This window comes from Condylura cristata, unplaced genomic scaffold (genome assembly GCF_000260355.1).
Source record: "Condylura cristata isolate star-nosed mole 26May11 unplaced genomic scaffold, ConCri1.0 scaffold00010, whole genome shotgun sequence".
Classification (NCBI taxonomy): domain Eukaryota; kingdom Metazoa; phylum Chordata; class Mammalia; order Eulipotyphla; family Talpidae; genus Condylura; species Condylura cristata.
Window position 1 is genome coordinate 17090531 of NW_004567111.1, and position 22464 is coordinate 17112994.

The window sequence follows — 22464 nt, forward strand, 5'->3', positions numbered from 1 at the left end:
TATAAATACAAAAAGATTACAAAAATACTTTAGCTAGTAATTCTCATTTTTAAGATTATACCAAAATAAACTAATCAAAAACATAAAAGAGGATTGCTAAGACTGGGTGCCAAAATTGATTCTTTCTACTTATGTTGCCTTTATAAAAATATATATATATATATAATTCCTTATAAATACAAAAAGATTACAAAAATACTTTAGCTAGTAATTCTCATTTTTAAGATTATACCAAAATAAACTAATCAAAAACATAAAAGAGGATTTCTTTATCACAGTGTTAGAATAATGGAATACTTAAAAACTGTCTATTCATCCAAAATAGAATAAACACACTAAACCAATATAATGGAATAGTATACAATCATTTACAATGGTGTTTCAAAGGCTAGTTAATGACATAAGGAAATGTTCAAGATGCAGTGTTAACATAGTTAACAAAATTCTAAGTGTAAATCACATATTCCAATTTTAAATAGCAATTTCAAAATGACTAGTAGACAAAATGAGCAGGCTGAGTGCTATTAAGTTGTCCAAGTTCCTAGTTTGTTTGTTTTTAAGTTCTCTGTTATTTTAGAATAGAAATGAAAGTAAGGAACATTCTTTTAAGACAGAAATGAAAGTAAACATTCTCTTTTGTTCTTAATGCAGGACAGAATGTACCTCCGTCTATGCCATTTCTTTAGAAATGGCTTTCTAAGCTAGAAAAGTGACATTAAGTAAAATTCCTCAATGATACTAAAAGATCATCACTGATTCTACATGCATTCAATAACGTTTAGTCTATGTGCTAAGAGAATGAGCACTCAATAACCTTTTTTTAAAGATGTATTTATGCATACAAGAACTAGGGTACAGGCCAGAGGTGGCAGGGTGAGGGGTTTGGAGGTGTTAGAGGCTTCACCAGAGACAGAGTGGGGAGCAGAACAGGCAGATCTACTGAAATACACTGCTGAGGGGAGCTGCAGGCAGGTGAGGAGAGGTCTGCTGCGCCATGTGGGTCACCTCTGTCCAGAGATGCTGCAATGGCCACAGAACACAGTGCTGCGCTTCAGCCCCTGCGCCACCAGGGAGGGCTTTCACTAACCTTTTATAATCATTATCTTAACAGGAAAGGAGGGCAGGTATATAAACCCAGATGTGATCATATTATCATTTTCCCTCAATCAGTTAACAGTGTCATTACATAAAGTGATACCACATGTATCCTTTTTAATGTGGTAATTTTCTGATGAAACCCATTTTAGAGATCACAATGATTCATAAAGGCTCTCTGTCTCTTTCCCACCTGTAACAAAAGTTTTATTCATGATGCCCCTTTGCCTTCACTAGTTGTTAATCACATTACATACTTTCCACATAATCTACATAAAGGCATTCTGTTTTTACAGTAATATTATCTATTCCTTAGAACCCCAATCGCAAAGTATGACGTGATAACCTATAAGCAACACAACACCAATGTCCTCCAACTGCTTTTTTCCACAACTCAGCTGATAAAGAACTTTGCAAACTTTCCACAAACAATTCAAAGACAGAGAGCACCCAGCACAGCAGGATTAGTAGCAACTGCTGTGTTGGTCAGTGTTCTTCCACTGTAAGCAAGTTAAACAGTAATGCATAAGTGTAAACAATGCTCCTCAGCCAAACTAAACTAGAAATCAGATCTGTTCATGGTATCTAAATGCTGTACATGGCAGGGAAATGGAAAATGGTATGGGGCATGTTATAAAGACACAAGCAGATTTTAGTGGTCAAATCTGGAATGATATGAGCTTCAAAATAAATGATGATGGTATCATACTATAACCAATAAAAAAAGTTCATGAATTCAAACTGGTATAAATGAATTAAGTTAAAGGCAAAGGGAAAGGTCTCCCTTACTGAATTCTAAATAGCACACAAGAACAGTTAGAATGGGACCACCATAGTAATAACACTTTTAGGCAATAATAATCAATGAATTCTAAAATCAATAGGTGAAAGTGTAATTCGTTTTAAAAATCTTTCTTTCTCACTTCCACTGAGTCTGTTTTCTGGACACTCCATTTGCAATCACCTGATTTTAGCTTTTGTACTTGATAGCTCACAGTATTAAAGTGAACCGTCTGCATGATACTCACCCTAACTTCCTAATTTCCATATCCTCTATCAAATCCCCGCCTGGGAGACCTAATTTGGGATGAGTCTGTCTTCCAGTTCCTGACAGAGGGAGGAAACCAAATCGTAGCTTGTAGAGTGGTATCTCTGAGAATGTAGTAACCCTGCAGGGCCATCAGAACTAGTTATCACCATGACATGATTCATCTCCACCCCTCTTCTTTCCCTCACTTGCAACCACAGAACTCTTGAATCAAAATCTTTGTTTCTTACTTCACAGAGGAAAACAGGCTACAGGTTTTAGAACAAAAATTTCAAATTCTCTCCTCTGCATCTCTAAGTTTAGCATTATGGCATCCATTCTAATTTATATTCTTTCCTCCTAAATGCCAGATAAAAGTACAGAGAAGATCCTGCCTCCTAAAGGATCATTTTTTTCTTTAAATTATGTCTCTCCTTCCTGTTCTTCCTCTCTACCCACATGTATATTCAAGCCATGCTTATCAAAAAAAAAAAAAAAAAAATCCTGCCCCAGCTAAATATAGAGTTTTTCTTGCGCTTTCTGAACTATTTCCATCTCTCAGCTTCTTTCAGTGGCACATACTAAAACAAACAAACAAAAAAAAGATAACTATTCTCATTCTGTGCACTTCTAATTCTCAATTCATTCCCAAACCATTACCATTTGGCTTCCATTAAAACATCTCTTGCAATACACTGACCTTCTAATTGTTCAATTCAAATGCCTTTTTTCAGTCTCCATCCTACAGAAAATCTTTAATACACTCAACACAGTTGAGTATATTTTTAATTGGTTTTTCTTTGGCTTCTGGAGCACAATTTCCATATGGTTTCCTCCTACCTTTGACTATTCATTCTGTTTCTTTTGTAGAGGTCCTTATTTTCCTGTCAACTTTAAAGAATCTTAGCTAAACTGAATCCAGAGCTGGGGATACTGTCTTTGACACACAGAAGGACTGATGCTGGATGATGTATAGTTGATTTAATTTCATTTGCAAGGGTATAAGGCAACTATAACTCCATGTGATATATTGTTAGAGTTACTATTACAAGTATCACCTGACACTTAAAATATTAGCAGGTCTTCTTTGATATCACATTCTTTTAGATGATCAAGTAATTGCTACATGAAAAAACTAGAAAAGAAGAAAATCTGATGCTATAATAATTGAATTTAAGACATACATTTACCACCTGCTAGCTGCATGGGTTTTGAGTTTGTCTTTTTTTCTGAACATTCATTTTTAGTCAGTCAGTTTTTAATCTGTCATTCAACCAATATTTACCAAAAACCTTATATATTCTAAGTATTATGTTGGGTACAGGAATTAAGAAAAAAATCTCAACTCATCAATCCCTACAACTTCTGGCTTTAAAAAAAATAGGAGTTCTGGCCCTCCCTGGTGGCCCAGCAGGTTAAAGCGCAGCACAAAGAAGCTTAAGCCACTTCCGCATGAGTTTGATCCCCGCCTGCCCAGGAGGAGATCCACTTGGCGTGGCAGACCTCTCCTGACCCACCCGCTGCTCCCCTCAGCAGTGTACTTCGTCGATTTGCCTGTTCTGCTCCCCACTCTGTCCCTGGTGAATCCTCTCACCCTCCACATCTCTGGCCTGTACCCCAGTTCTGTACAAATAAATAAATCTTTAAAAAAAAAAAAAAGGAGTTCTGAACACCATAATACAGTATGCAGGGATATCAGAGGAATAAAGGAAAATAAAAGGTTACATATTCTATTACAGGTTAATCAGACAATCAAGCAAGACTAAAAGATCAAGTCTTAAATAGTAAACTTTTTTTCAGAGAAAGCTTCATTCTTCTCAAGTAAGTACAGGGAAGTTAATAACTGAATCCTCAAAGAAACATACAGTAATACCAGTTACTAAGACATGCTGTTGATGATTCATCCAGGATGTATAGCAAATGCCAAGTTGCCATCGCAAGTAACAGTTACAGGGCTGAGCCATTAAAGTGCTATAGCTAAAGCAAGCCCTCCACAGTTAACCAATATACCTAAATACATAATATGAATCATATCAGACGCAACACATGCATATACACAACTCCTTTTTCCTCTCAGAAAGTCAACAGTCTCAGAGGACGGAGGACTGAGGTAGGGGATAAAGGGAACAGGAGTTCAGTGGTCTATGGTTAGGATTATAGAGCTTTGGTGTTGCAGTGCAAGTGTGACAGGACATACATCTAAGGAGGTATTTCCCTAAGTCACATTCAGTTTTGTAAGCTGATGTTAACTCCATAAGTAAGTAAATGAAATTAGCAGTCATGCTCACCTATACAGTATACAGACTCACGCTTTCATATTTCTTTATTCTTGTATAAATAATATTGTCATGTTATTGTAATCACTAAAAAGTCATTTCTGAAGGCACTATTCAATACAAAAACAGTAATACCTAGGTCTTCCACACAACTTGATGAGTATTTTCTTGTAAGAACATTACATATGTGAATTCCATTACTACATCGATTTGCATTAGGATAAAAGTATAAGACAAAATATGTTTTAACTTGTGCCTTTGGAAAAAAGCAAAATTTGGAATGAAATTGAGTAGGGCAGTTCTCTATAAGTGTTCAAATTCCAACTGTCAGCAAAGCTATTTCAGCATATATAATAAAATAAAATGATCAAATATCTTTGGCAGGGAAAAAAATCTGGTAATCTAAATTTTTAAACAACTGATTCTGCTTTAAAGAGAAATCTTTAGTTGTAACTAAAACACTGATATATAGTAACTTTGCTTTTAACTAGGTCACTGAAAAGCTCTTTATATTCTATATTGATAAATTAAATAACAAAATGCTGGCATAAACAGTATTGAGCCTATCTATAAGGACGTACATTGATCTAAAATGAAAATCAACATTCTGGTTAAGTACACATGTGTTAGAATCAAATTTTCTGGATTCACATCTAGGTTCTAAGAGTTGTTAACTCTATGATCTAAATGGGTCTCCTTTCTTTAATCTTCTAGAGTGGGGATTATTTCCTCATAGAATTTTTGTTAAATATTAACACCTGTAAATGCTTATAATAATACCTGATAAAAAGCCTAATGTTAGTTTTCAAAAATAAAAGCGCTTTGCCTAGATCATCTACTTTAGTCCCTATAACGCCCCTCTGGAGGTAAGTGCTGTTCTCCCTTTTACAGATGATGGAATCCTTAAATAATTGAATTCTCACAGCTAATTAGGGGCAAAGCCAAGTTTTACTATCTCAAAATTTAGGTTCTTTCTATTTCAAGATGACTCTAATAAAATTCACAGGTAATGACTGACTACCTACCAAAAAAGTATCTCTATGAGTAATGCTGAATTGACTATCGACACACACACATGCACACACATAAACACACACACATACACATCTCTGAATCCATCACTTCTTTCCAATGCCACTACTCTAATCCAAGTTAACATTCCCCTTATCAAAATTACTGCCACAATTCTAAACTTAACAGACACCAATATTTGGAAGGTGTCCAAAGAAAAAGGTTGGTTCACCGAAGAAATACACAGCACACAAATACAGCTTACAGAGTATTAAGGAAGACCCAAATTTAAAAGGAAAAAAAAAAAAACATGAAAAATCGCATGAGTAGAAAAACAAAACTCAAAGAAAAAACCTCCAGTTGGCTCTAGACCGAGCATGCCAATGCAGGCCCCTTACAGACCTGCCCTTCCAGTGACTATGAACGTGACAAAACACAATGCACAGCTATACGAACATTCTGAACATTATAGAAAATATGAATCTAGGGGAAACTTAAAACTAGAGAAGGAACCTACACAAGGAGGGAATGATTCCTCTGCTTGTTCTTTCTGCGGCTATTTTCTAAGGCAGAATCACAATTGTGAGACACTCTGGCTTGTGAATGGATAATTCCAACAGAAAACCTGTTCTTTCTAGCCAGCAGAAGCATGGGATGGAGCCCATGCAGACCAGAAGGTGAAGGGGAATCACTAATCTTCAAGCCGCACTTGTACAGGACTAGTCCAAAACATATTAGCAAGGGCCCAACAAATTAAACTGATGTCTGGACAACTGCACACACAGCAGAATCACAATCTAAAGCGACTGAGTTGACTATAACAAAATACCTATTAGTACATTTTACAGAAAACCATGGAAAAACTCTCAAAAAGTCCAAAAATTACTAGAAATACCAGAATTAATGTATCACTCTGAAAGGAAAAGTGCAGCAATTCAATAATTTCAAGGTGACTCAGATTATAATGACATGGATTTAAAACAGAGTTTATAACTATGTTCCAGAAAGTAAAACCAAATTACTTCAAAATCAGTGAAGAATGGTAGGAATCTCAGCTGATATGTATTTTTTAAAATGCTAAGTAGAAACTTAACAATGAAAATTTAAATGTATTACATAAAAAATTTTCTAGACAAGATCCATAGCCCAATGAAAATAGCAAAGAAAATGTTCTTGAATTGATGGAGAAAATTTATTCATTCTAAAAAACAGAAAAGAATAACTAAATAGATGGATGGATGGGTGGACGGACAGACAGATGGATGAGCAGATGGATGGACAGAAGCAAATAGAGCCGTGGGACTTTAAATCTTTAAAGGGGCAAACAAGCAAAAAAATGGGTAATATTGCTGCTTAAAGAAAAAGAAAGGCTGAAGCAGAAAAACAACTTGAAGAAATCATGGCCAAAAGACTTCAATGTGGTGAAAGCAGTAAATTCATAAATTCAACCTCAGTGAAGCTAAAACAGAATAAATTCACAGAGAACTGCACTTAGACGGTTTATAATAAAATTCCTAAAACAATGACAAAAAAATTTAATGAAAGCAACTGAGAAAAACAATAAACCACGGTCATCAGAAGAAAATGGGAATATACCTTTAACAGGCTGAAAGAAAAAAACTTAACCTACAGTTCTACACTGGGTGTGTGTGTGTGTGTGTGTGTGTGTGTGTGTGTGTGTATGTGCATAAACTTCAAGAATGAAGGCAAACAAAGATAATTCAGATATGAAAAACCATTAGTAACTGATCTGTACTTCAAAAAAATGGCAACAGATGTCTTTAGGCTGAAAATTCAATAATAAAAACTTGTTTCTTCATACAAACACTCCATTTAAAAGGCAAAGTCAGAGTGAATGAAAAAAATCAAGATTCTACTATTTGTTAAAGGGCACACTTTAATGATCAGAGGTTAAAAGAAAACGAAGATAGACAAAGGTAAGCTGCAAGAATTAAAAGTCTGGAATGACTAAATTAATAATAGCAAACATAAAGGATTTGTACGCAAGTCTATGGAAGAGAAAGGGGAATGTCATAGAAATAGAACATCGAACTACAGAAAGCAAGAAACTGAGAATTAAAAAATAGAAACTAACAGAAAACTTAGTTACAGTAAATTTAACATTTTGCTCACCAATAGAGTAAAACAAAAATAAAATACAGCAGAGGAAGAAGTGAGAACACTGTAAGTCAAACTGACTTGCATTCAGGACACTATATTGAACAACAAAAGAAAAGATGACATTCTCAAGTGCATATAATATGCCAACAAGATTGTATATACACTAGGTGTAAGACAACCTCAACAAATTTAAAAACAATGAGATGAAATTGGGTTCTCTTTATACAAATTAAAAAATTATTTTAAAAAAGACATCTGGGACAATGCCAAGTAAATGTAAATTTAAAGTACTTCTAAGTAATGTATGGTTTTTAAAGAAGAAATAACAAGAAAAGGTAGAAAACTAAATAAGCTGAGCTGAATGAATACAAAATGCCACATATTAAAATTTGCTAGAGAGAGCAAAAGCATAGAGGAATGTTTGTATTAGAGGAAAAGATACTTATATTAGAAAAAAAGAGAGTCTAAAGTCAATGAAAATTGGAAGTTAGAAAAGAAAAAGCAAAGTAAACCACAAAACAAGGAAAGAAATAGTAAATAAGGTGAAAGTAGAAATTGATAAAATAGAAGACATTTAAGATAGAAGTCAGTTCCTTGAAAAAGGCAACAAAATTAACAAAAATCAAACTATTCAAGGAAAGACTTGCAAACAGTAATTTTCAACAATGGGAACAACAGGGGGAGTGTGGTTGTACCACATAGCTACATACATTAAAATGATAAAAGATTGTAAGCATAAAGCCAACAAAGGGGATGCCATGATTATTTTTTCTACCCACCTAGGCCTTTCTTCTTAGGGGACCCTTCAGAAAACTTGCTCCACTAAGACAAGGGAGAATGCCAAAAACAGAGGAAAAACTTAGAATTCAAGAACTAGAGGAGCCAACATTGCAAGCCACTGAAGAAAAAAGCCTGACGTCTGTGCACCAGTCCTAGAGAACAAACAGTACAGGAGTGCAGAGGCCCCTGGGAAGAGTATCTCTGAAAAACAAAGCAAAGGAACTAGTAATTATCTGAAGCATGTGATCATGCAAAAAAATATATAGCTAAAAGGCAAATTTTGAAAAATCATTAGCTAGACAAAGAATTAACAATAGATGCCTAAAACTTAGGCAACGCTGTAAAAGGCAACACTTGACAGGGAACAGTATCTGTTCACAGTCAAAATTGACTATTAGTCACTGATTTGTCCAAAAATGTGGTGTTTTTCATACATTTAAGCTCCCAATTCCCTAATATATTGATAGGTACCTTATATTCTTATTTTAGCCTTATCTTATAGTGAGGAAACAATGGCACAGAGAGGTCAAGCAACTGAGCCAAGACTACAGTACTTGTAGGTGAAGAGTTAAGATATAAATCCAACAGATCATAATCTAGAAAGAGAAAGCAGGACGTACAAGAAAGGAAAGTAAAATTAATATATAAAAAGTAGTTCTCTGTGTGTGTGTTTTAGAAATAAATAAAGCAGTTAAAAGTTTAAAATTGGGCCCTCCCTGGTGGCGCAGCGGGTTAAAGCACAGAACTAAGAAGCTTAAGCCACTTCCGCATGAGTTCGATCCCCACCTCCCCAGGAGGAAATCCACGTGGCGCCGCAGACCTCTCCTGACCAGCTCGCTGCTCCCCTCAGCAGTGTGCTTTGTCGTTCTACCTGTTCTGCTCCCCATTCTGTCTCTGGTGAATCCTCTCACCCTCTGCATCTCTGGCCTGTACCCCAGTTCTGTACGAATAAATAAATCTTAAAAAAAAAAATGTTTAAAGTTATTTCCTTTTCAGGAGAAAGGCTGGAATATGAAGTATAAAAAGGAAATTGCTGTTTCTCATGTTCTTTGATACTTTAGTTTTTTAACTTGTATACCTGCATTATTTTGATTTAAACACACACACAGAAAAACAGCCTAGAAGCTGAATCCCGCCCACTGAATGAATTCTGAGTTAGGGGTTTCAGAAAATCAGCAGGGTTCATGACAGCAGGGTTCGTGTCAGCAGGGTTCATGTACTAGTGATAACCAGACTCATGCTATGGCATCTGTCCCCCTCCTCCACCCTTGGCACCACTATGAATAAAGGAAATTTAATTATAATGAAGTTTCTATTTTCCAGTATCTTTAATGTATTTAACCCGGCTGATATGTTTACAAGTAATAAAATAAAATCCTTCCTCCAAGCTTTGCTGCATAACTTTGAACAAATCCCCCCTAAGACAGTCTTGTATAAAATGAGGTTAAAAAATGTCAATAGTTGGGAAATCCACGGGGATTACAATTGAGATGGGGGAAAAAATGTACAAAATGATGTAAAAACAAACTGTTATAAAATTAAAAAAAAAAATGTCAATAGTTACCAAACGCACTGCATTCACAGTTTGTTTTCCTTCTTTCCACTAACTTAATTGTAGCTAACTTTTTTGCAAATTAAAGTCACAAACCAGAAGAGGAATTCTGTTTTAAAAAAATGAGAATTCAGTGCCCTCCCTGGTGGCGCAGCAGGTTAAAGCACAGCACTAAGAAGCTAACGCCACTTCAGCATGAGTTCGATCCCCACACCGGAGGTGACCCACATGGCGCAGCAGACCTCTCCTGACCCGCCCGCTGCTCCCCCCAGCAGTGTACTTCCCCAGTTGGCCTGTCCTGCTCCCCACTCTGTCTCTAGTGAATCCTCTCACCCTCCATATCTCTGGCCTGTACCCCAGTTCTGTATGAATAAACAAATCTTTAAAAAAATTTTTTTTAATTTAAAAATACATTTTTTAAAAAATCAGAATTCATCTAGACAGACTCATCAGCACCACTCTAAAATCAAAGTGTATCCCTAATTTTGAATATTAAGAATAGCAACACTGTATAGGCTAGGTACTATTGCAGTGTTAGTTTTACATAACAGAACTCTGGAAAACTGTTGACTTTATTATAAAAGAACCTCATATGAAATCATTCATCTATTTCTTCTTGCATTGTGGGCCCAGACCTATGCTATCTATTATTATAAACAAGGAGTTTCAAAGCTTTACTTTCTAATGAATTTACATTCCAGTAGGGGAAAACACCATGGAATAAAGATTATGATAGAGAGTAGTGCACAACAATATTAAAAGAGCACAAAGAAATTGAAAAGGATGGGAAACAGGGGTGTGAAAGAGAGTGGAGGAAGGTTTTCTGGAGATATCTTAGTGGTTCTAAATAAGGAACATAAATTAGACCTAGAAGAAGGAAGAATTAGAGAAAATGGGAATGTGTGTTACTATTATGCAAGAAGACAAGAAAATGCACAGTTCAGAGTGGTGGTTAGAAAGGCCCAGGGAGTATTACAATTCAAAATAAGGTTCAGGCGTGCATTTCAGTAACAAATCAAATAGGTGACATATGCAAGAGATTCCTGTTCTATCAGGTTACAAACAAAAACTTAAGAGTGTCTCAAGTATTATTTCATTACCCTTCCCCCTTGGGAACATCATTCAAAAAGTCATGCTAATAACAATGAAAACTCTACCCAGGTGAGAATAAATATTCTCTTAAAACTGTCACTACTGGATTTCAGCAATTCAACATCCAGCAGAGGTCCTTAAGAGCCTATGAATTAAAGAGGTTAAATCATCAAGTGGAAAGATCCTTTTACATAGCAAAATAGTTTATTTCCTTAACTTCAAAGTCTCTGTCCAAATAGCACAATTTCTTTAACATATTAAGGGCAATTCTGGAAAAACATCATAGACAAACTAAACCACCGCACATTCCTAAACTTCCAAAATATTACATTGTTCATGTTCAAACAAATCTTAAAAGCAAATGAAAACCTTTAAATAATCTGATAGTAAATCTCAGACTACTATAGCATTTCCCAACTTGTTTTTGGCAAGTCTTTAACAGGAATTTTACCCACACCTTAATTCCAGCTAAATGATCAAACTTTTAGAAGGAACTGTAATAATAAGTGATGAAAACATAGACATAGAATGATTTACAAACATTTGGTCGGCAATTTAGCTTTAATTATAACAACCTTGTCAGCAAGTTTACATTAAATATCAACAGAATGTACCTCATAGTCTTTTAAACCTAAGTCAGGTCTACATATATAGAATATATATATGTAGATGTATACCTAAATATACAGACATATATAACCTAAATATACAGACATATATATATATATATATTCTAAAATAATGTTACTGATGCACATACAAGCATACAATATTTTCAAATGTAGATCTGGTATTGTGTAAAGAAAAAAAAAGAAAATTGCTACTAAGGAATCAGCATAAAACAGATGAAGAAAAGCAAAGTAAAACCCACAACTCTAGCATGAACTAAAGCTATGGCTTTATATGTTACTAAGGGACACTGTTTGCATATAACATAGAAATACACTGAACAGTGACTGCTAAACTGGGGGGTAAAACCTACAAGCACCACCCCCTAAGGCCACGTCTCCGCAGCAATGTATCATTCATGCACGTACACATCAGTCTTCCTAAGCATTCACCATATGTCACTAAAAGGCATAGCAAGAAACAAAACAGATAAAAACTCCATTCTCATAAAGCTTACTTGAGTGTGTGTGTTGGGGGGAGAGGTGGCATGAGTAGTAGAAAAGTATGTGCCTATCAGGTGGTTATTAAACACTATTAATAAAAACCAGAACAAGCACTGGACCTAGGGAGTACTGTACAGGAGGTATGGTGATTTTTAAATAGGATAGTCAAGAACAGAGTCAATGCAGTGACCACTCCAACAGAATGAAGATTCACCAGACCTGAGAAAGTGTGAGTCTCAGGAGAATTTTATGCTCTATCTCCTACCCATTCATCTCTATCACAGTTCTAGTGAGAGGCTAGGTTTCTGCCTGATTACCAGGAATAAGTGATGAAAATAACTTTACCACGTTCCTTGGGTTTATTTCAAGGCTGGGTGATAAAAAATTACATCACAGTTCTAGTGAGAGGCTAGGTTTCTGCCTGATTACCAGGAACAAGTGATGAAAATAACTTTACCACGTTCCTTTGGGTCTATTTCAAGCCTGGGTGATAAAAAATTATTTTTCAAATATATCCTGAAACATGTCTAAGTTTGACTAAGATATATTCCTGTATCACTGACTTCGGGGGTGAGATAAACTACAGTCAACAGGCCAAATCTACCCAATATCTGACTTTGTAGTTTTATTGAAATAGTCACTTTTGTTTATATATGGGTATGGAAACTTCTGCAATACAACAGTATATGTGAGTAAACAGAGAACAAACACATGACTTACAAAGTCTAAAATACTTATATCTGGCCTTTATACTAAAAGTTTGCTGGCCCTAATCGAGATCACAATACCATCTCCCCACAAAACTACTTTCAGGACAATCTTCATGAGCAACAAAGGGACCCACACCTGGAAGGTGACATGCTTGGAGTTTATGCTCTGTGTGGTCACCATCTTGAAATTCTTAATTATTTTACCTTTGAATTTGAGTTTTATAAGTGAACTCAAAGAGATACTGGAGCATGGATCATCAGCTCACAAGCAGTCAGTCTGCCCAGAAAGAGTTTTTGGTCAATGAAAATCCCGAGGATCTGCTTAAAACTACAATCCTTACCCCTTGACTAGATAGTAGCAAGGTAGCAGCCATCCCCACAGCAGGCTGGCATCTCCAAGACACATTCAGCAGGCAAACCAGCAGGGCATCTGGCGTATTGCCAGCTCAAATGTCAAGCACAACCTGGTGTGGAGGTCACAATCCCTTGTGGGGTCATCTGCTGTGGGTTGGAAAAGTAGTCCTTAAGAAGGAAGCCTGACTTGTCACCCAAGTCAGGGCCCAACATTTTCATTAGGCCTTGCAAATTTTATAGGTAAACTTATACTTCCAAGAAACAATTATAAACAATAGATAAAAGTGTCAAATTCAACAAAATTACTTCTATATTTTGTCCTCTTATCCAGTCATCCCCTTCCCTTCCTAACTACACAATTAACTTCTTGTTCTTAGCCAAACAAACTCATTTCCATCACACGCCATTATCACTCTTGTAATAATCATCACCTGGGACACTGCAATAGTCTCAGCTTGACTGTCACACATTTAGAGCGATGGAGTTCCCAGGTTATCCGAATTCCAATCAACTTAAGACTCTAATTGGTGTTACCCCAAAGTGGTCACCATCAATTTCTTCCTTCCATGCCTGTGCATACCTACCCCTTATTGAAGTCTGTCTCCTCACTCTTTGATTCTGGGCTGGGCTTATGATTGTTTTCACCAACAGAATGAACAATAATGACAGTCTAAACCAGCCCGCTCAAGCCTTAAGAGGAATGGCAGTTTGCTCTTTGTTCTATGCTATGAAAAATCAAGAGCTCACTAAGAAGGCACAAAGAGGAAATCTGAGATCTCCCACCTGCACTCCCAATCAACAGTCAGCATAAAACCACTAGCCAGGTAAGTGTGCCATTTTGGAAGTTCCAAGTCAATCAACCCTCAAAATGGCTGCAGCTCTAGTTAAAGTCACACAAAGCAAAAGAGTCACTAAGGTGATCAGTCACGCACAGAATAAAAAAAAAAAAAGGGCCCTCCCTAGTGGCGCAGCGGGTTAAAGTGCAGCACTAAGAAGCTTAAGCCACTTCAGCATGAGTTCTATCCTGGCCTGCCCCGGAGGAAATCCACAAGGCGTGGCAGACCTCTCCTGACCCGCCCACTGCTCCCCTCAACAGTATATTTCAGTCAAATCTGCCTGTTCTGCTCCCCGCTCTGTCTCTGGTGAATGTTCTCACCCACCACATCTCTGCCCTGTACCCCAGTTCTGTATGAATGAGTGAGTAAGTATATAAATGAATGAATGAATGAATAAAGCATATTTTGGATAGTTTGTTACAAAGCAATATAAAACAATAATATCAAGATTTGAACACCAGGGCCATTACAGTTGACTCTACTATCTAACTTCTTTACCTCACTTTTCTTATCTGACAAAAGGGGATCATGACACTTAACTACTTCATGGACATGCCATAAGAATTAAGTGTGCTGGCATGTACAAAGAACTGAGCAGAGCTCTCACAATGTCACTACTGTTCTATTTATTGTTATTTTATGATTAACACAATATATTTTCCATCAACCTGTTTTATTGTCTTCAAAACAGCTACTGCTATCTAAAAGCAAGCATATTTATTCATCAGTCTCTCCTCCACCAAGTACAAAAACCTGTCTTGTTCACCAGCACTTAACACAGAATTTGGCAGGAAGAAACAATAATTATATCTGAATAAATAAATGAATTATAGGATCTTTGTTTCATAGTTAATCCAATACTACCCAAAAAAAGTGTTCATATACTTTCTCTTAAGCACTCAAAACAAAGAATAAGGATATAAGCTATCTATTGTATAATATGGTATTTTTGTGATATAATTCTAATGTGTTTACTTGTTCTTATACAAACATTAAACCATTACTAAAATATGTTCTGCTCAGATCTACCTAAGTGATAGCCAGCATCATCATTTGTGTAAATTTTTTAATGAGCTGTACTCAAATTGACAGAGTTAATTAATATCACTACATTCACAGAAATACCCAAGACAAACATTAATATGTGGTCCATTTGAAAATAAAATATCCTAAAGACAAACTAACATAGTCTTCAAACTGGGAATCTGTTATAAAACACATGAGTGTGAATCTGCAGAATTATAAATTTTTAAAGTTTAAAACATATTCAAATATGAAATAAAAGACAATTATAAATCCCTGAGGAATAGCATCAGCTACCAAATACAAAAGAACCCAAAAACATAATTTAGTGCAACAGCTACTCTTAACACCATGATTCTCAATTTTTCTTCTGTCTTCATGTAGGCGACAGAGACGAGGAACTCGCCCTGCCCTCTCTTCCAGTTATAGTTTCAGAAGAATTCTTACTCTTAAAAACAGAATTTTATCAGGTAAACATAGAAGAGGAGACAAGAAATGTACATGTTAATCTAGAGAAAAGAATACATGTGGTTGAAGAAGTGATAATAAGTAGGTCCTGCTAGACTATACCAGTAAGTACATACAATTTCAGAGAACAGACTGTTTAAACACAGCACTACACAGTTATGCAAGTTTCATTCAAGGAATTGTATGTTAACTACAGAACACAAACTCAAAAATACACTAAAGTGACTAACATCAAAAAGTATAAATAACCACTAGCAAAATGTTGGTAAGGTTGTAAAGCAACAAAAATTTCATACATTGTTGGTAGAAGGAAAACAGTTAAACTACTCTGGAGAAGAGTCTAAAGCATATTCTAAAACTAACATACATTCTCCCTATTATCAAAAATTCCACCCAAGAGAAATGAAAATGTATGTCTATAAAAATTATTTCTGCAAGAATATTCAGAAGTTTGGCTCTCCATGGTGGCGCAGCAGGTTAAAAGCACAGCACTAAGAAGCTAAAGCTACTTCAGCATGAGTTCGATCCCCACCTGCCCCGGAGGTGACTACATGGCGGTGACCACATGGCGCAACAGAGCTCTCCTGACCCACCTTCTCCTCCCTCAGCAGTGTACTTCCTAGATCCGCCTGTTCTGCTTCCCACTCTGTCTCTGGTGAGGTCACCATCCCTGTGCCTCTGGCCTGTACCCCAGTTCTGTATGGACAAATAAATAAATCTTTAAAAAATAAAAAAAATATTCAGAAGTTTTATCCATTAACAGCCAAAAACTGGAAACAACTGATGCCAAATGTACATCATCCGAGCAAAGAACAAACTGTAATATATTCATCCGATTTATATAATGAAATGCTATTTGGCAATAAAAGGGATTTGCTACTGATATACACAATAATATGGGTGAACCAACAAAACTCTACAGAGTAAAAAAAGCTTTGCAATGGTTCGAGAATTAGGCAAAAATAATTTCAAGTGAAAAAAAATCAGAACAATCTGGAGATAGGAATGAACAGAGAAGGTTCATGAGGGAACTTTCAAAGATGACAGTGAGCCTCAAATACTCGACTGGGCCATTAGAAATGCGAGTAGTAGCTACAGTACAACAAAACTTTATTTATAAAAGTAACTTACTGACCCCTGTTCTGTATCTACCTAGGTGTATGCATTCATCAAAACGCCTTTTTAGGCCTGGTAAGACTTGTATATGTCACTATGTATCCGTTTGATCATAAAAAATGAACCATAAACCATTCTAAACTTGGGCCCTCTCTCAACAGTTTAAAGCACAACACTATGAAGCTGTCCGAATCCACTGCAATGCAAGTTCAATTCCCAGCCCGGGAGGAGACCTGCATGGGCAGACCTCTCCTGACCTACCCACTGTTCCCCTCAGCAGTGTACTCCCTCAATCTGCCTGTTCTGCTCCCCACTCTGTCTCTGGTGAATTCTCTCACCTTCCCCACACCCACAACTGCACCTCTGGCCCATACCCTGGTTCTTATATACATAAATAAATAAATCTTTTTTAAAAACACTAAACTCAAGACTAATAAGCATGCAGTTTGCAGTGAAGAATGCTGACATCTGCAATTTATTTTGAAAGCATTAAAAATTAAGATGGAGTACAATAACTCAAATACAGCAAACTTTTTAAATGTAGATCTGGCATTTATATATAGAAGTTAACTGTACAGTTCTTTCAACTTTTCTAGAATTTGAAAGTTTTAATGTTAAGTGAGTAAGGAATTCAAAACTGGACACTGAAGTGTTTGAATAAAGAAATGATAATTTATATACCATAAATATGATTTATACCATGTAAATGATACACTAAAGAAAAGGTAATCAAACGAAGGAAGAAAGTGGTTAAGTAGTCTATACAATAGTGTATGCTGTGGACTGCATCAACATTTAAGTACAAACTGAGTTCACAAAGAGGAGAAAAGTCAGAGAAGAGTATTCATGGTACCAGGAATAAGGAAGGTGAGTCCAGGAGAAAGTTCAGTGCAGACGTAATACAGTAGTCAAGCTAGCCCAGAACTGAAAAATATCTATTAGATTAAGCAATGGGCAACCATGATGATGCAAATGAGGCATGGTAAGAATATGTCAGATAAACAATATTGATAAGCTGAAAAGAACAAACAGTGAAGATCAAAGTAATCAAGTTGGACCAAAAAATGAAGAAAACAATTCAAAAGTAACAGAGATGGCAGTATTTCTTTAAAATGAAAATAAAAAGAAACTACTGACCCTAAAAATCAGCACAGATAGTATCTCTTCCACAATGTGCACTACTGGTTAAGGTAGTCTATCAGGAGCCTGGAATGTCCCTGCACTTACTTTCTTATTGAATATGATAGGCCTGCAAGGTTTATCCATTTCCTGATTCTTGCAGTAAGTCACACAGGGAACAAATGTGAAGGTTACAACAATATGTAGCTAACCATCCTGGGGAGAGGGGATAATTGAACTAGTTTGTTTGCTGTTGGCTGCCATGTTTATTGCTGACTTAAAAAAAAAAAAATTGCTGTACCTTTGGTCCTGAGTTCCTGAGCTGTGACCTACTACTTGCATCCATCTGGAGCACCCATCAACCTCAAGGGACCGAGCTGCAAGAAAAAACTACACAAATATGCGGACTCACATGGTTCTTTGCTGAGCTGTAATGTTATTTCTTTCTTACCTCCACACATTTACTGCCAGTAACCTTGAAACATTAACAAACTAATTACCTTGCAAATATGGCAAAATCAAATCTTAAGACTTTTCTATTCCTGATATGTATAACAAAGAACTAGCTGATATTCACATAGCTAAACAAGAGGCCTAAACATGTCACCAGTAAAAATTAAAAAGCATATAATTTAGTTCATTTGCCTCATGTTAGTTACAATATTTAGTACCAGTAATCTTCACTGTATCGCTTACATATATTACATTTACTTCTCCCAACAATCCTAATGAGATAGTTACTAATATGGGGAAAATGAGACTTCAAGATGCTAAGTAACTATGTGAAAGGCTTGTAGACTAGTTTTGTAGATGTAAGCCTAGATGAAAACCTGTGCTTTTTAATCGTTAGCAGTCAACCCCCATCGAGCTGATTTATTAGCGGCAACTCTAATTTTTCAGATAATAAACGAAAGTATTGAAAACGTTGGCAGTACAAATACTTGAAGTTCAGGAGAAATGTTAACATTTTGAAAATGTTAATACACTCCTTTTTTTTAATTTATTTATTTGTGCATACAGAACTGGGGTACAGGCCAGAGGCTCAGGGGCGGTGAGAGGCTTCACCAGAGACAGAGTGGGGAACAGAACAGGCAGATCGACGAAGTACACTGCTGAGGGGAGCAGCGGGCAGGTCAGGAGAGGTCTGCCACACCATGTGGTCACCTCCGGGGCAGGCGGGAATTGAACTCATGCAGAAGCGGCTTTAGATTCTCAGTGCAGTGCTTTAACCCGCTGCGCCACCAGGGAGGGCCCTAATACACTATTTTTTAAAAATTTTTAATCTGTGATCAAATTTAGGAAGAGCTAAACAAATATAAGACATTGTCTTTACTGCAAAATTTCTCATGGTTTTAATATGCAAATAAATTTTTATAATACAATAATATATTAACATAAAATACGTATTACATAGGTACTGTAATAATGCATATATTATATTTAATATAAAACATATCTTATAATCTTAAAAGAACTTCTATTATCATAATTCTGGAATAAAGTTTGAGAAAATACTGCTACAATCAACACTGCCAACTTAATGCTTTTGAAATTTTAGTAGACAGCTAGGTACAATACATAATCCTTTAAAACAGAGAACATCAAAGTTAGAATGTGGCCTAACAGCTCCCAGTAAACTACTTCACAGTTTGGCAACACTGCTCACTTCCTACCAAAGGAAACTGAGTAACATACCTGGCTTTTTCAGAAGGGTAACAATCAAAGCTTTTTGTAGCTCTATGTTTTTAATCCATTTCTCTATTTAAAATATTTCAGACCCTTTTAACAGTGCAGAAGGAAAAGCAGATTCCACATAGAGCTGGCACTTTTGATAATGGCAGTCATTCTGATGCCCTGGGCACCACCACTAACTTTCCAATATGGAAAGCTACATTCTACCTCTTTCACTAAGAGACAAACTAACACTGATCCTAAGGATACCTGCCCATGTTTTAGTCACCTCAAAACTTTCAACAACTGAAGTTGCTGTATGCTCAAGTTTATTGATCACTCAAAATTTCAAAACAAAATACTGAGCTACAATCAGCCACCCAACACTGGTGCCATCATAGGTAAGCCAGAGCTGCAGACAGGACTTTAACTAAATAATCCACTGGAAACCAATTCAGCAGCTTCTCTTTCATTTACCTAGACCGAGACTCTGACCAGACAATTCTCACCAACACCAAGTGTTAGACTAGACAATAAAATTACTACATAATTACACAGTTTTAGAAATTAAAATCCTAATTTAAGCTGTGCTAAGATTCTCACACTTTGCCTTATTAGGAAAATAAATTGATGTCCTTCCTAGTTAAAGTGAGCTATATTATCAGCAGGAGTGATTTTTGCCCCCTGTGCTAAAGGACTGTCTCCACCCATTCAAAGTCTAGGTAGGGCCCATCTCCAGTGTGAAATAAAGGATGCAATAAAATATGATACAGTATACTTATTCTGAAAGGAGTTGCAGAAAAAAAAGAAATATCTTAAACTGAGCCAAATTTCAGTATTTGGGCATGTATTAGGAATTCTTTAAAATAATTAAATCACTGTCATCTTAATCACTGAAAGCAAATGTGACAATGTACCATTTTAAGGCACGGCTATATCAGCTCTCACGTGAGTAAGAATTTGGTTGTATGAGAATGTAGTTGACAGAGGATGTGATTGATTCTGATATGCAAACCCCTAAAGATAAAGAATTGAAATTAGCTAATGACATGAAGAGAAAAAAGATTAGAAAAAAATAATTTACACTGCTAATAAAATTCAAAAGCTACCTATAGCACTTTACTTTTGTAACACCTGCAAAAATGCATTCACATTTTAAAAAAATTCAACAGAAGTATATACACAACTTTTAAAAAATGCTTTCCATACTAGCAACAAACATTTTTTAAAATTCCAATAAATTTTCACAGAATTCAAAATAAAGATCATTTGGAGGTTTTATAAGATGTAAGCAAACTAGATAAAGCATCATGACCTTTTTTATCTTTGAAAAATGTAAACACATACATACACTGGGACCTCGTCTTCAGATCCTTAATTTGTCACAAATGCACTTACTAGTTGAATTTCTTAGTTCACATGTTTCACACGTACAAAGATTTAAAAGGTGAACTCTGCACTAATATATCTACATTTCACAAATAATACAAAATTTTACGAACAGTACTAGTAATTGTGAACTGCCTGTTGCTTTTCTCTTGGTAAACAGGTTTAACTAAATAACCATCTGAAAGTTTCTAGAATAGCACGCTACCAAATGCAAAAGAACACTTCATTTTTTAAATAGAGTTTATAACAGGAATCCCCAGTGCCACCATCGGAGTTAAAACAATAGGGGGAAAGAGTATGGAGGGGTGGGGGGAGGCACTCAAAATATAGAACAATTTTCACTCGTTTCAAGTTGCACAGGTTTGTGTGTTGGAATTAGAAGACCTTGTATTTAAAGATCACGAATTTTTCAAACAAGACTGGTATGTTTTTCTGGTAAAACTTCGTTCCCCCTCTCGTCGAAAAAATGTGAGGAATGGAAAAAAGAACAGTCACTTTTAAAACTAACAAAATGGAAAGGGACAAAATGACAAGGTTAACTCGAACTGAGAAACGAGATGAGTCCCCTGAGTGTGCTCTACAACTGACTAAATTTCAACCTTTTTCTCACTAAATCCACATTTTTTTTTACCAAGCCCCACAGGGACGTGGCGCTTACACCTCCTTCCCCCACCCACTCCGTTTATGACGGAGATCACCTTCCCGCAGGTGAGTCAAGTCAGCACCATCTGCAGTAAACAATCCACTGGAATGTCTCAGAGGTGACCGGCTCAGGAAAGCATCGAGAATGGGAGCAATAAAACCGAAATTTTAAATAGGGGAAGGGGGTGTCTTGCTGCGGGGAACAGGAAGCGGGAGAGAGTGCAACGCTAGGACACTCGGGGCGAGAGGGAAGCAATGACAGGCAGGCTCCCCTGGAGAGGTGCAAGGGAAGCAGCTTCGGCCAGGAGAACCCCAACAGCACAGCCAGCACGTTGCCTTCGTGAACAAGCAGCGGCGAGGACTCCGGGGCCACGGCGGGAGCAGGTCCGGGGGTCCCCGGCAGCGCAGAGGGCGGGGGCAGGGAACTCACCACCTGGTAGCGGCCAGTCCCTGGCTGATGATGATCCATCCTGCCCGGCTCGGGATCCGGCTTCCCAGCCGGCGAGTGCCCTCGGCTCTCGGCCCCCTCGGCCACCCCGGTCAACGACGTCGGCGCCGCAGCGCCCCTTCCGCCTCTGTTTGTGCCGCCGCGGTCACCCGACGGGGCCGCCTCACTTCCTGTTGCTCCCACAGCTGCCGCGGAGACCTCCGCGTCGACCGCCGCTCGTTGGAGAAGCTCCGGGGCGCCGCGAGCACTACTGAGCATGCTCGGGATGGTGGAGCATGCGCCCTGCGACCTCCGGCGTCCCATCCGCCTCGCGAGTGGGAGGAAATGGAAAAGTAAGACTAGTCCGGGGGAGCAGTCTAGGTTGTCAGCTTGTCGGCGGTAGGCGGTGGCAAAGGGAGCGGAAAAAAAATGTAACCGGCCTCGATTGGCCTTTGCTATTGCGTGGCTTTCGCGCAGGCACCGGCCAGTGCACAGTCGTACCTGCCGACCAAAGTCGAGGAGGGAGGAGACGCGTTCCCTGAGCACCTGAGGACAGGTCACCGAGTTACTCAACACCTCCCTCTTATTAGTCACCCGTCCTAGGGAAACGCAGGGAGATTTATCTCTGGGACATTCCTAAAAT

The 22464-nt window shown here is 37.3% G+C and overlaps 1 protein-coding gene across 1 annotated transcript in view; it reads right to left on the bottom strand.

Moving 5' to 3' along the window:
• The window catches only part of NDFIP2 (Nedd4 family interacting protein 2), a 55259-nt gene extending 33057 nt beyond the window's left edge, over positions 1 to 22202 (bottom strand). The window contains exon 1 of the mRNA XM_004680075.2: positions 21825 to 22202. Coding sequence (XP_004680132.1) covers positions 21825 to 22145 — 321 coding nt within the window. The 5' untranslated portion in view covers positions 22146 to 22202. The remainder of the gene's footprint in view (positions 1 to 21824) is intronic.
• Between the last annotated feature and the right edge of the window lie 262 nt (positions 22203 to 22464).